At 42.9% G+C, this 13,797-nt stretch overlaps 1 protein-coding gene across 1 annotated transcript in view; it reads left to right on the top strand.

Moving 5' to 3' along the window:
- Positions 1-3,151: 3,151 nt before the first annotated feature.
- Positions 3,152-13,797, top strand: part of PGM2 (phosphoglucomutase 2) — a 29,986-nt gene continuing 19,340 nt past the window's right edge. Inside the window, exons 1-3 of the mRNA XM_031686955.2 lie at positions 3,152-3,309; positions 7,458-7,625; positions 12,895-13,001. Of these exons, the coding sequence (XP_031542815.2) occupies positions 3,259-3,309; positions 7,458-7,625; positions 12,895-13,001 (326 nt within the window). The 5' untranslated portion in view covers positions 3,152-3,258. The remainder of the gene's footprint in view (positions 3,310-7,457; positions 7,626-12,894; positions 13,002-13,797) is intronic.

The following is a 13,797-nucleotide window of genomic DNA, read 5'->3' as shown; positions in this document are numbered from 1 at the left end:
GTATCAAGATGGATGAGTCACAAGATGGAAACATTCAGTTCCCTGAGTGACTGTACAGAGTATAGCATCCACTGACTTAACCTGAACATGAACATGAGCAAGAAAAAAAGTTTGTTTCATTAAGTCTTGAGATTTCAGGGTTAGTCTATCACTGCAGCTTAGCCTAGGCTACCCTGACTAACACAGAACGCCAAGCTAGTAAAACTTCCACGGTAACAGCTAACATTCATTGAGGGCTTACTCCATGCCAGGCACTAGGCTAAGCGTTTTACCTGTAATTCCTTGTGTAAGCCCCACGTCACCCTCTCTGAGGTGATCATTGTTATGGCTTCCATTTTAGATATAAGGAGACTGAGGCCAGGAGAGGTTAAGTGACTTGCCCAGAGACCCGGGAGAACAAAGGGTGGAGCCAAGATCCAGTCCTGACTAGAGCCGTCCCTCTTCCAACAAGAGGGAAGAACAAACAGCCTCGAGATTTCATTCATTTCGTCACCCATTTATGGGGCACTTACAGTGCTGGGCTCTGGGTAGACAAAGGTAAATAAAACACCATTCCTGTCCTCAGGGAGTCTAGTGAGGGAGAGACCACAAAGAGAAAATTATAACGTGATGAATTTACAAGCAGTACAAGAGACAGAGGAACACAGTAACAGACACCATGGAGATGCAATCAGCAAAATCCAGACTGTGGGAACCCCTACAGGACAAACAACCCAGTTTTGCCAACAAATAAATTGCGAGGAAATTTAGTCACAACCTACAAATTAACAGAGATCTAAAAGCCTTGTCAACCAACGGCAAGATTATTCGACTCCTGATTCAAGTGAACTATTTTTTTAATTAAAAAATAAGTTGCTTACTAGATATGGGACAATTTGAACACTGAATGGACATTTAATAATATTAAGGATGATTAACTTGAACTTCAAAAATTTTAGGTGAGAGATTTTGTGGTTATTTTTAATGTATCCTTACCTTCTAGAGATACATGCTAAAAATTTTATAGATGAAATCATATGTGTGGAATATTCTTCAAAATATGCAGGAGGGAGAAATGGGTACATGAAACAAGATTGGCATGGATAATCATGGTTCACTTGGGTGATAGTTACATGGCGATCAATTTTAGTAAATATTTAAAATTTCCCCAAATAAAAAGTTTTAGAATACCTGTTCCTGGGCTGGATATAAAGGAGCTGGTAGAATTGCTGACAAGGTGTCTGGGGACGCTTCCAAGGAAAATGGGACATCCACGCGTGAAACAGTTCTCAGGCAGCAGGAGAGCATGCACAAACAAATTAAGCTATTTTGAGCATCACCTAAAGTAACTGATGCCAGAGATGGTTAATATTTATTTTTCATCAAGCGCCAGTTGCTATCACATAGAAATAGGTTGCCAGAGTTCATGGGACTTCCTTCTATGGACATGTGTAGAAATGGGCTGAGTGGAACTAGAGATTAAACGTTGGATTTGAAAATCAGGAGACCAGGTATGAGAATCCTGGCTCTGTCTGTGACCAGCTGTGTGTCTCCAAGAAGGACCTGGACATTTTCTATGTCTCTGTTCCTTCATCCATAAGACGAGGTCTGAATTGTTCCCAAAGAACTCTTTCTGCTCCAACATTTTCTTATTCTACATGGGCTTCCACAGACATGAAATGTTAATTTTGGGGGTCATGTGTGGGAATCAACTGCTTCAGGTCACTGTAGCATCATTGTCAGAATGGAAAAGACCTACAGTGCGGACATCTTAGTTACAAGAGACCCTGGGAAAGTCTCCTGCATGCAGAGACCCCCTGACATAACCTCAGAGGACTTTTTCTGCTTCGAATGGGAAGCAAAAGGGAGCAACAGAGTAAGACTATTGTGCATTGTTTTCAGCTCAGTACCTGAGATCTTGGTGGCTTTCACAAATTAAGGGCATTTAACTTAGGGTATTTACAACCTGGCAACTTCCTTGTGAAAAGATCCTCTGGGCTTGAAAAATCCTACTTGCTTTCTTTACTTGAATATTGAGCACTAAAAAACCTGCCCCTTGGTGTCCCAAAGGGAAGTTAAAATAGTTCTGATGGGATGTCCTCATGGGCCCATAAATTCTGTGCTGAGGAATGTAATGAAAAGTGTCAAAATACCCTCTGGCCACCCCACTCCCCACACCTTTTGAATTGTAGCAGAGACTCAGCACCAACCACCCGCTTCACGGAGTGTGTGATAAGAACTCTGATTCCCAGTGCCTTCATACCAACCTCTCCACTCCACCTCTACCCTAGCTGAAGGCTGGAGTGCACAGCCCCACCAGGGAGAGCTCTGATATTTGAAAGGAAACAAGGTCAAGTGCGATCTGTGTGGAAAGGGAATGTTGCCTGCTGTTCCAGTAAGCAATGAATGTTGCCCACTCAAACTTTTGTCTTTTGCTGCAACACAGATGGACTTGGAGGGTATTATGCTAAGTGAAGTAAGTTAGACAGAGAAAGACAAATACTGTATGATATCACTTATATGCGGAATCTAACAAATACAACTAACCAGTGAACATAACAAAAAAGCAGCAGACTTACAGACATAGAAAACAAACTAGTAGTTACCAGGGAGACAATATACGTGTGGGGGAATAAGAAGTACAAACTATTGGGTGTAAAGCTACAAGAATGTATTGTACATCATGGGGAATAAAGCCAATATTTTATAATAACTGTAAATGGAGTAACTGTGAATCACTATATTGTACACCTGTAACCTATATAATATTGTACAGCAACTATACTTCAACTCTTAAAAAAGGCTTTAAAAAAATGACACATGTATGAACACTTCATTTATTTCAGAGGTGGCGCTGCAGAAAAAGAGGAAAGGACTTCAATTAATGGTGCTAGGTCAACTGGATATCCAGGAGAAAAAAGAAAAAAGAAACCTGTGTCCATTCCTCCTATCAGGTCACAAGCAAATATGCATTCCAGGCCAACTGTGGCTCTGTGAATGAGGGCGGCGTCGGGAGCTTTCAAAGAGGACGTTGAAGACTCAGCACCCTCAGCTCCACCCCACGCTACCCGCCGAGGTCGAGCGGGCTACCCCGGAGGCGCGCTCCCGCGAGCGCGTCATTTTCCTCGGGGACGCGGCTGGCTCCGGAGCCGGCCCTCCCCGCCCCGCCCCGCCCCAGCCTCGGCCCGCCCTGCCGGAAGGACGAGCTCGCCTCCCCCTGGGCTCGGTGGTGGCAGCGCGGGGACGGCGGCGGCGGCTCCGGGCGGCGGCGGCCCCGGCATGGACACCCGGCTGGACCAGGAGACGGCCCTGTGGCTGCGATGGGACAAGGTGAGGGGTGGCCGGGGACCGAGAGTGCCCGGAGGAGGTGGGGGCGAGAGCCGGTGCCGGCGCTTCCTTCCTTCCCTCCCCTCCCACGCCGCGGGGCCGCGCGGGTCCCGCCGGAAGACGGAGGACGGGGACGCGGCGGCTGCAGCCAGGCCTCCTCGCGTCCGGCCGGCTTGTGGCAGAGTCGAAGTTTGTCCAGGAAAGGTTGTCCCGGGACAAAACCAGCCATCCGGCGGGCGGGGACTGCAAGTTCGGGAGTAGGGGAGCATGCCGGGTTGGTCTGAGCGCGGCGGAGTCTAATTGAGGCGAGCTCTTGTTTCTGCCACTCAGACCGCCAGCTCGTCCTCTGCAGTCGCCTGTGCATCCCCCACCGACCCTGAATTGTTCTGTGCCGCCTATTTGGCAGAGCAGCCTTACCAAGTACTTGGTTGCAAGCGTGGGTCCTCCGGGTTCGGCCTGCCTAGCTTTAGGCGTTTTTCCAGGTCTCTGACTTTGCCAAGAAGAGAGGGAACCCCTTGGACACAGCGCTCCTTGGCGTTTCATCTCTTCACTGTCTTAGATGCTCGAGCAGAGAGAATCGGGGACCCAGCTCCGGACGTCACTCCCTCTCTCCTTTCTAACTTGAGTCTCTCGTTCATACACGCTGTTTGTATTCCCGGAAAGTTCCTCTCATCTGTTTTCTGTTGGACTTGCTTTTCATGTTGTTACTCATGTTTCAGGTCTGAATTTAAATGTGGCTTATGTAGAGAGGCCTTCCCTGGCTCCCAAGGGTAAATTATGTCTCCGTAATACTCTCCCCAGACAGACTATTCGTTTCTCTCATAGCTCGTACTACGACTGGCCAAGAACAAAAACACTTGCTAGTGGGTTTATTTGTTTAACGTCTGTCTCCAGGGCTGACTTCAAAGGCGTGCGATCCACTGGGTCACAGAGGACCCGTTCTCCTAGGAGGGCCCAGCGCTTGATTTAATAATCTGCTGTCCTGCTTTGAAATTCTTTTAAAATTTTTAACAAGGGATCCCTTTTTTCGTTTGCACTGGATCTTGCAAATCATGTAGTCGGCCCTGCCCACTCCTTCACTAACTTCCCTCATCCCGAGGCCTGCACCACACATAATAGAGACCGGAAATACCTGTGGAGTCAGTGAGGAAGACTGTGAGGTCTCTCTGCAGGGGCCAGGCCTTCCTCTTCACTCCCAAGCCCCTGCCCACGAAATGCCAGCACGTCCGGTTTCTGGAGGCTGTTGGCAACTCCTTGGGTGCTTTTCCTTTGTAATTCTTGTAATTCTTTAGGAAAGGAAAAGGTCTCCATTTCTGATAACTCAGTAACTGGCAGTGTGTAGAAATCTTGAAAAGTCATAGTTGGTAATGAATTGGTTGCAAAAAACTTTCCCTTTGAACACATAGAATCCCAGTTTCCACACACTGTTGTATCTGTGGGTACGGAGAGTGCCTCACTGGATAGAGGTGAGGGGATGTTGGCCTTTTCATTTTTCAGTTGCTGCCACTCCTCCTGTCCTCTCCTCAGTTTCTTCTTTGGCTTGAGACAGGCGTTCAGAGGGAACTTCCCACCAGCTAAAGGCATTGCGATCCACTGGGTCACAGAGGACCCGTTCTCCTCTGGTCTGACTGCCCCAGACTCAGGGTGCCGGGCATTCACCCTCCGTCCCTGTTCCACTGGATGCTGACAGACATGTCACTTCCAATCCTGGTTCTAGTCTCTGCTGCCCTCTCGACTTTTTTTTCTTACTGCTCTGCCTCCTTTGGTTGCTCTCAGGCTATTTGGTCTTTTATGGATATCAAAGGCCAATTTGGATTTTTCAAATCTACACTGTGAATGAAAGAATCACTGGCTACTGGGTGTGACCTTATAGTCTCTGTGTTTCCTCATTTGCTCAGCAATATGTATTTTATTGTATATATATTTTTTATTGAAGTATAGTCAGTTTACAATGTGTCAATTTCTGGTGTACAGCACGCTTCAGTCATACATGAACATACATATATTCGTTTTCATATTCTTTTTCACCGTAAGTTACTACAAGATAGTGAATATAGTTCCCTGTGCATTACAGTATGAACTTGTTGTTTATCTGTTTTATATATATTAGTATCTGCAAATCTTGAACTCCCAATTTATCTCTTCCCACACCCTTCCCGCCCTTGTAACCATAAGTTTGATTTCTATGTCTGTGAGTCTGTTTCTGTTTTGTAAATAAGTTTGTCTTTTCTCTCAGCAATGTTGGTTGAACCTCTTTTATGTTGCAGACTTGAGCCCTAACCTGACAATCGGATAGGTCAGATTGTGCTCTGTGGTCAGTGGCTATTGCTTTTAACCCAAAAGATGGGCTTTTGCTTGTTTCCTCTTGAATCTGGAACAATCTGGAAATGTGGGCTTAATTCCAGCAAGCCAGCATTTTATTGCAATAGCATTTCTATGTTTAATTATGTGGCCACGTCTTGAGCTGCATGTTCATCTACTGAGATGAAGACTCTAAGATCAAAATACTCACTCTAGTGTTACCCTGAATTCTTAAGTGAAAAATTTGGTAATAGAATTAACGTAATTGTCATTTTTCTCCATTCTTAACATTTTCTGCAACTATTGTACAACGAAAATAGAGCAATAGAAAATGAACTTAAGTGATTCATGTGACTATTTGAAGCAGTTAATAATAGAAAAGGTACTAAATTAATGTTCATCATGCAGTTTAAGCAAGATGCTTAATCTCTGAAGCTTCTCCACCTATAAAATGTTTTTTTTTTAATTTGCCTGCCTCTTACAGTCATTGCAAGATTCAGATTTGACCAGGTGTGTGAAAGTATTGTACAGCTTTTAAAACATGAGCAAAGTAAGGTTTTGATTTAAATTATATAAGCTTATCACTATCTGGGGAAATCTGAAGACATTAGAGAAGGAAACGAATGTTTGATTACTACTAGGTGCCAGATAGAGAAAGGTGTTTTACATAAATTTAATGTAAACCACCTCAAAACCACCTTGTAAGGAAGAGTCTAGATTGTTCCCATTTTACAGATGAGGCAACTGAGAATTCAAGAAGCTAAATAATCCTCCAGGAGCATAAAGTCGATGAGTGGTCTTGTGGCTGGGGTTCCATTCTGGGTATTAGACCCCATAACCTATATGTTCATTCCTTTTCTCCAAAAATGCTTACCTTGGTAGGAAAGAGAATAATACTTATATTATAAAGGAGAAACTATTGCCTTTTATTCACAACATTTCTAACATCAAATGTGTGAGTTTTTCACACCAAGCTATTTTCTGTTTCTCTGGACATCAGCTGGGTGTCCTACAATTTCAATTCTAACACAGGTGCCCCAGCTTAAGGGGTCAGTCCCACAAGACTGCCCCCACCTCAGATCCCCACAAAAAGTCCCAGATTGTCACCCGTACTTCTGACCAACTAGTGATAAATCAGGGGTCTCATGACCCCCTTTTCAGGTTTGATAATTTGCTAGAACAGCTCATGAAACTCAGGAAAGCACTTTTTAATAACTGTTACCAGTTTTACTGTGAAGGATGCAACTCAAGAACAGCGAAGTGAAAGAGAACCCAAGGTAGGGGTGTGTGGGAGAGGGTGCAGAGCTTCCATGCCCTCTCCAGGCACCTCTCTCCCAGCACATCCCTGTGTTCATCAGCACAGAAGCTCCCCAAACCCTGCTGTGTAGGGTTTTTATGGAAGTTCTGTTACACAGGCATGATTAATTAAATCATTGGCTATTGGTGACTGAAAGTTCCAACCTTCTCTTGGTTAGTTCCCTAGAGTCACCTCATTAGCATAAACTCAGGTATGGATGAATTTATTATGAATAACAAAAGATGTTCCTCTCACCCTAATCACTCAGGAAATTCCAAAAGTTTTATGACCTCTGCCAGAAACTAGGAACAAAAACTAAATATTATACATGATAATTTTTTAAAAACCAACTTCATATTTCAAATTTCAAAAGCATCAGAAAATTGAAAAGCTTTTCACCTCTTCACTCTCTTAGATGCTGAAGCAAAGACAGAATATATATTAATTTTTTTTCCATTTGTACGTTAGAATTATTGTGGGGTTTTTTATATTTCAGATTTCCCATTATGTTATTCATCTGGCTGTATCTGGTGTATACGTATCTGTTTTGCAGAATCCTTTAACTTTGGAGTCAGTGAAACAACTAATTGCAGAAGGTAATAAAGAAGAACTACAAAAATGTTTTGGAGCACGAATGGAGTTTGGGACAGCTGGCCTGCGAGCTGCTATGGGGCCAGGAATTTCTCGTATGAATGACTTGACCATCATCCAGACTACACAGGTACCACATTTTTATATTTCTTAGTTACTCTTTTTTTTTTTTGATACTCCATAGGTAGTTTTTATTTGTAACACTTCTTTAAAATATATTTTTATTGAAGTATAGTCAGTTTACAATGTTGTGTCAATTTCTGGTGATAGCACAGTGCTTTAGTCCTACATGAACATACGTATATTCATTTTCATATTCTTTTCACCGTAAGTTACTACAAGATATTTAATATAGTTCCCTATGCTATACAATATAAACTTGTTGTTTATCTATTTTATATATATTAGTTAGTATCTGCAAATCTCAAACTCCCAATTTACTCCTTCCCAACCCCTTCCCCCACCTCCCCGTAACCATAAGCTTGTTTTCTATGTCTGTCTGTTTCTATTTTGTAAATTAGTTCATTTGTCTTTTTTTTTTCAGATTTTACATATATGTATGTGTGTATATATATATATATGATATCATATGGTATTTTTCTTTCTCTTTTTGTCTTACTTCCCTTAGAATGACAATCTCCAGTTCCATCCATATAGCTGCAAATGGCATTATTTTATTCTTTTTTATGGCTGAGTAGTATTCCATTGTAGAAATATACCACAGCTTCTTTATCCAGTTATCTATCGATGGACATTTAGGATGTTTTCATGTCTTGGCTGTTGTAAATAGTGCTGCTGTGAACATTGGGGTACACGCATCTTTTTGAATTAAGGTTCCCTCTGGTTATATGGCCAGGAGTGGAATTGCTGGATCATATTATTCTTAACTGAAGTGCTAAAGACAATTTTAATTACTTATGTGTGGGAGCCCCATTAAGATAATAAGGCCCAAGGGTAATTCAGCAGTTGAGGCTTATATGCCATTCCCAGCCAAGGAATGGGAGAGGGGTCTGGGGCTTCGAAGTGGGAAAGAATAATAGAAGAACTTTTAAAATAGGTAGATACAGATATAGATATAGATACACATATATATCCCTCTCCCCCACAGGTCAGTAGAGGAGGAGGTGTTTGGTGACTAGATGTTTGCCCTGCCATACAAATAATCTTTCAGATTAAAAGTTATCTCTGGTAATAGCTCTCTTTCTGGTTCAGACTCCATATCTGAATTCTTGTTAGGTAGTTAAGAAAGAGGTAAAATTTGTCTTTAGTCTGTTGGGTCTTGATCGCGTTCAGCTCAAAATGACCCACATGCCAGAGTGGTGTAATTTGGGGTCACGCATTTCTGTTCCCCCTCAGAGCTCTCCACTGATAGGAGCTGGGGAAAGACTTTTCAGAGACAAGGCAGGAACAAAGCATGGAAATTGCTTGAAGGGCTATAGCTCACCCAGGTGCCTTATTTGGGAAACCAAGCTGGCTGTGATTGGCTGTGACTCTTAGGGTGTGATTTCTTAACGTTGAGGCATTTACAGGGCAGGGTTTTGATTTGCTTACTGGGCTCCTGAAGTATTAAAGCTACCCCAGTATAATGACATTCTCGTTTAATTAATTTAACCCCAGTCTCCTGTTGGATCTGATAGACCTAATTTTTTCCAATTGTGGATGAGCCTGTGGGTTTGCCTAGGCACAGGGAGTCACATTTACTCCGTCAAGTTGGTCTTGTGCAGTTGGTTGAAGTGGTGCTATTTCAAAACTCACATAGCCATTCATTCATTCATTCATTCATTCAGCAGATTTATTGGGTGCCACACACTGAGGATATAATAATGACTAAAACAGATAGATTCCACCACGGAGCTTTCATTCCAGTGCAAATCCACCAACTAAGCTGACCGACTTTCATGGTCTTGTAATTTTTGTTATGGCTGTGCAGATGTAAGCGTTGAAAATCTTTTCTAACTGCCAGAATAACCTAGAGCCCATTCTGTTCGGTTTTAATTTATAGTATAGGTGGAAAGTATCGCTGAGTTCCCTTGCCTTCATTCGCGAATTTTACTGTGAGAGTCTAGACCCAACTTTTAGAAATAAAGATGAAGCCTTTGAGAAAACAGCTGCTGCCGGGTGTCGGGAGTTCTGTTTATGAAGGAAAGAAAGTGGAACATATTGTTCTGTTTCTTCAACTACTTAGACTTGTTACAAATGAGGTCACTTTAATTCTGGGAAAGAAAAGGCTGGGGAAAATTGACTATTGGTGATTTCAGGTACCTTACACATACCTCCCAGTGTAAAGGCAGAGTTGGACAAGTCCTAACAGAACCCTAAGAAGGAAATCTTGCCTAAGGGTACAGGGTTGCCATGGGAACTGCTGGCTGCAAATTCCTGTTAAGCAGGAGGGCTCCCTGAGATCTTCTCGGAGGGAAGGCTTGGAATACGTGAGCCTGGGACTCCTGTTGTCGTTGACGGATACATGGAATCACTCTGTAGGGTCAGGTCACCTTCTGCTCCAGTTACTAGGACTACACAACAAATCACCCAAAACACAGTGATTTTAAGTCACAACCGCATTTATTTTGCTCACAAATCTGTAATGTGGGTAGAGCTCAGTCGGGATGGCTCATCTCTGCTGCATTTGGCATCACCTGGGCCGACTTGGAGTCTGGAGTCCTTTGAAAGTACCTTCACTCATGTGTCTGCAGTCATTGCTGGCTATTGGTTGAGACCTTATCTGGGGCTGGAACACCCCATGGTACCCTGGGCTTCCTAGGGCCCAGGAGAACATCCAGAGAGAGTGTGCACACCAGGGGGAAGCTGGGCTGACCTTTATGACCTGGTCTTGAATGTCACAGAGAATCACTTCTACCATATTCAAGAAGAGGGCATGCAGACACCCTCTGAATGGAGAAAAGTCAGTGTCACATTAGAGGGGCATGTGGGATGAAATATATTGGTGTAGCCGTCTTTGGAAAATCCAATTGGTCATAGCTCCTGTTAAGCTTAATTAATTAATGTTAGGGAATTCCAAAGGCTTCTAGATAAACCTGAGCCTTTTCTCCTATATTCATCTGCATCTTGCTTTCTAGGAATGATGAAATCTGTGCCCAGAAAGGTCCGAGGACCTGTTTTACATATCCTCCCTGCTATAAGAAATGATCTCTTCTGGGAGTAGACCCTGTGATAGCCAAGAATCCTACAAAACTGAGTTAAAAAGAAAACAAAAAACCCGAGTTCCTTTAAAGGCCATCTGATTCAACTAGCCACCCATCGGGATAATTTCCTCTGTAATAACCACCACTCTGACGTGATCGTCCAGCTGCACTGGAACGCTTACACAATAGGAGACAAAGATGTTAAGAGTTTAGACAATTTTATAAGAACAGCAGGTGAATTTTTTAAATCTTAGGAGTGGTTTCAAAATTAGAGGAAACGGATTTCCCAGACAAACCACCCAGCTTCCACACCCACGCTGGGGTAGTGTGACCTGGCAGAACATGCTGGTTTTTACTGCGGCCCAGGCCCCCTGCCCGCTGGTCTCTGCGGTGGACTCTCACCCTGTTGGTGCCCCCACATTTATCTCTTTGGATTTAAGAAGCAGATGTATGTGAGTCAAGAACATCCCAGTGGGAAACAGGATAGAGACTAGTGGGGGTATTGTTTGCCTCATTGACAGAGGTTATAATTTCCTCTAGGTTACTTAACTGAGCCATGACGCATCAGTGATGGAGAACTGATTGTCTCCTGAAATAGCCATTCTGTCTTTGGATTGTTCTTGTTAAAGAATGGTTTCATTATTTTGAGCCGAAATCTTCCTTTCTGTAGCTTTCACATATTGGTCATAGTTTGACCTTTTGAAGCTGTCTAAAGTTTATTTCTTATGTTCTGTGATAATATTTTGATTCTGAAAACCTCCCTGATCCTCATTGAGACTTTTCTCTGGAAAAAGCCTTCCCTCTTCCCGTGGCCATTCTCTCAGCCAGCAGGCCCCAGAATTTTTTAGAGCAATTTGAAGATGAAAGGATTTTAGACTAAGGCTAAATACTTTTTGCCCCCTTGAACACTGGGGCCACAACACGGGGGTCGACCAGGGCCAGGGAGAGGGTGCTTCACTGTTGTAAGCCGTAGCCTGTGAGCATCTGGGTACCTTCTGGGGAAACCCACGAAACCCCGCAAAACCAGTGCACGTGTATCCTCATTACCTTGTATCACTCAACCGCAGAAGATATGCCCAATATCATATTCTTGTACAAGAAAAACTAAAGGCTTTCTAGATTGGCCCTACTCTGGCAACAGACCTGTGAAGAGTTACAATTATTTTTTACAGGATTTCCTTCAACTGAAGTGAAATGAGTAGTATGAACCGTCATTATTGCCCAATCAACCAGAGTGCTTTTTGTTCCGTAATAAAACCTATTTTATCCAGTTACCTAAACCTCTGGAGTTCAAAGGTTTTCTGATCTTCCATATTTCAAGCTGATATGAGGCTATTGGAGGCATGGAGGTGCAGGAATTGTGTGTTGCACCATTTCTAGGCAGGTGGGAATAGCCCCAACTCTGCACAACTTTTATCTTTATACTGGCGGACTGATAGAGCCTCCTTAAGAGCTGCCTGCTGGAAAACAGTATCGCAGACAAACAGAACAAGTTTAGATCTGTTACATGTCAAAATCTTATCAAGCGTGTTGAGGTTCTTTGACCCACTGACGTACAGAGCAGGCAGAAATATCTGAAACACCTCCCTGTCCTCAGACTTTCTTGAACTTAGAGTAAAGAAGGAGTACAGGCTTTGAAAGAAAATGACAATAAAGCCAGTGCTTATAACATCAAACACATAGTGCTTCCTTGGTAATGGATTCTCAGCACTTGGCATGTTTTTACTCATGTAACTCTCATGCAGCCCTTTGAGGGGGTACTGTTATTCCCACTTTACAGAACGGAAAACTGAGGCTCTGAGAGATTGGAGAACTTATCATTTGTTCACAGGTGGTGGTGGAGTACAAACCCACAGATTCTGTGTGCTTTTAACCCAGCACTGAACCACCTCTAACCAGACCCAGGCACAAATCTAGGTTTTGCTACTCCTGTATCTGAAACTAGGTACATCCCTGAGCCTCTCTGGGCCTGGCTTTCCCATCTGTAAAATGGGATTTCTTGGCCAAGTTGATCTGAGGTTAGTAATAATAAATATTAGGTCTCCAGCACAGTACCTGATACATATAGATAGACAACAAATAAAGCTGTTATTTTTCTGTTGTTCAGTTTGCTAAGTTACTGAGGGATTTCTCCCCTCTCTACTACAGTGTTCTCTTGTGGAAGCAGAGAAAACTTGACCAATTTTTGGTGTGTATACATATATATATGATGTGTTAAAACATACATACTCTTTTAATTCCTGGGGTATTTTTTAGGGATTTTGCAGATACCTGGAAAAACAATTCAGTGACCTCAAGCAAAGAGGTGTCGTGATCAGCTTTGACGCTCGAGCCCATCCAGCTAGTGGAGGCAGCAGCAAAAGGTATGTAAAGATATTTAGGAAGCTGTTTTTTTGTAGCGTAGTTTGTAGTTTTATTTGTAATCACCATTTCCATAGCTTGACGTTAACATTTGTCAGCTACATAGATAGCTTAACTATAAAAATGATGGGTAAATTTCCTTTGCAACTTTTAAGAATTCTGGTTTACATTTGGGTTAAGGAAAGGAAATTATTTCAACAATTTAGAACTTAATACCTGTATTATCTAAATGAAAGCAATTTTTTATAGTTGCAAATTTATTTCTCTCACTTTTCCTTTCACATAATTTTCTTTTTCCACCAATTATAAGCCTCATGAGCTCCTTCCCATTCTTAAATGCCCATTGAAAACTGGGTTTTTGTAACATTCTGAGACCAATAGGGCTCTGCCGTATGTAGCTGTAGGCAGATGGTGATGATGGTGGTGGTGGTGGTGGTGGTGATGGTTGCGGTGATGATGGTGGTGGTGGTGATGGTGGTGGCAGTAGTGATGGTGGTGGTGGTGGTGGTCGTGGTGGCAGCCGCAGTGGTGATAGAATCATTTGAATGGAACCACAATTTTAAACATAGAGAGGCTCAAACCACGGGTCAGCAAACTTTTTCTCTTAAAGGGCAAATAGTAAATACCTTACACACTGTGGACTGCACAGTCTCTATCATAACCACTCAACTCTGCCATGTAGCATAGAAACCGCCATGGACAATTCATGACTGAATGGGCAGTGTTAGAATAAAACTTTATTTACAAATGGGCTGGAGTTTGCCAACCAAGGCTTTTAATCGTGTTATATGACCCTCT

Source organism: Vicugna pacos, chromosome 2 (genome assembly GCF_048564905.1).
Source record: "Vicugna pacos chromosome 2, VicPac4, whole genome shotgun sequence".
Classification (NCBI taxonomy): domain Eukaryota; kingdom Metazoa; phylum Chordata; class Mammalia; order Artiodactyla; family Camelidae; genus Vicugna; species Vicugna pacos.
This window is presented reverse-complemented; position numbering and strand designations above follow the sequence as displayed.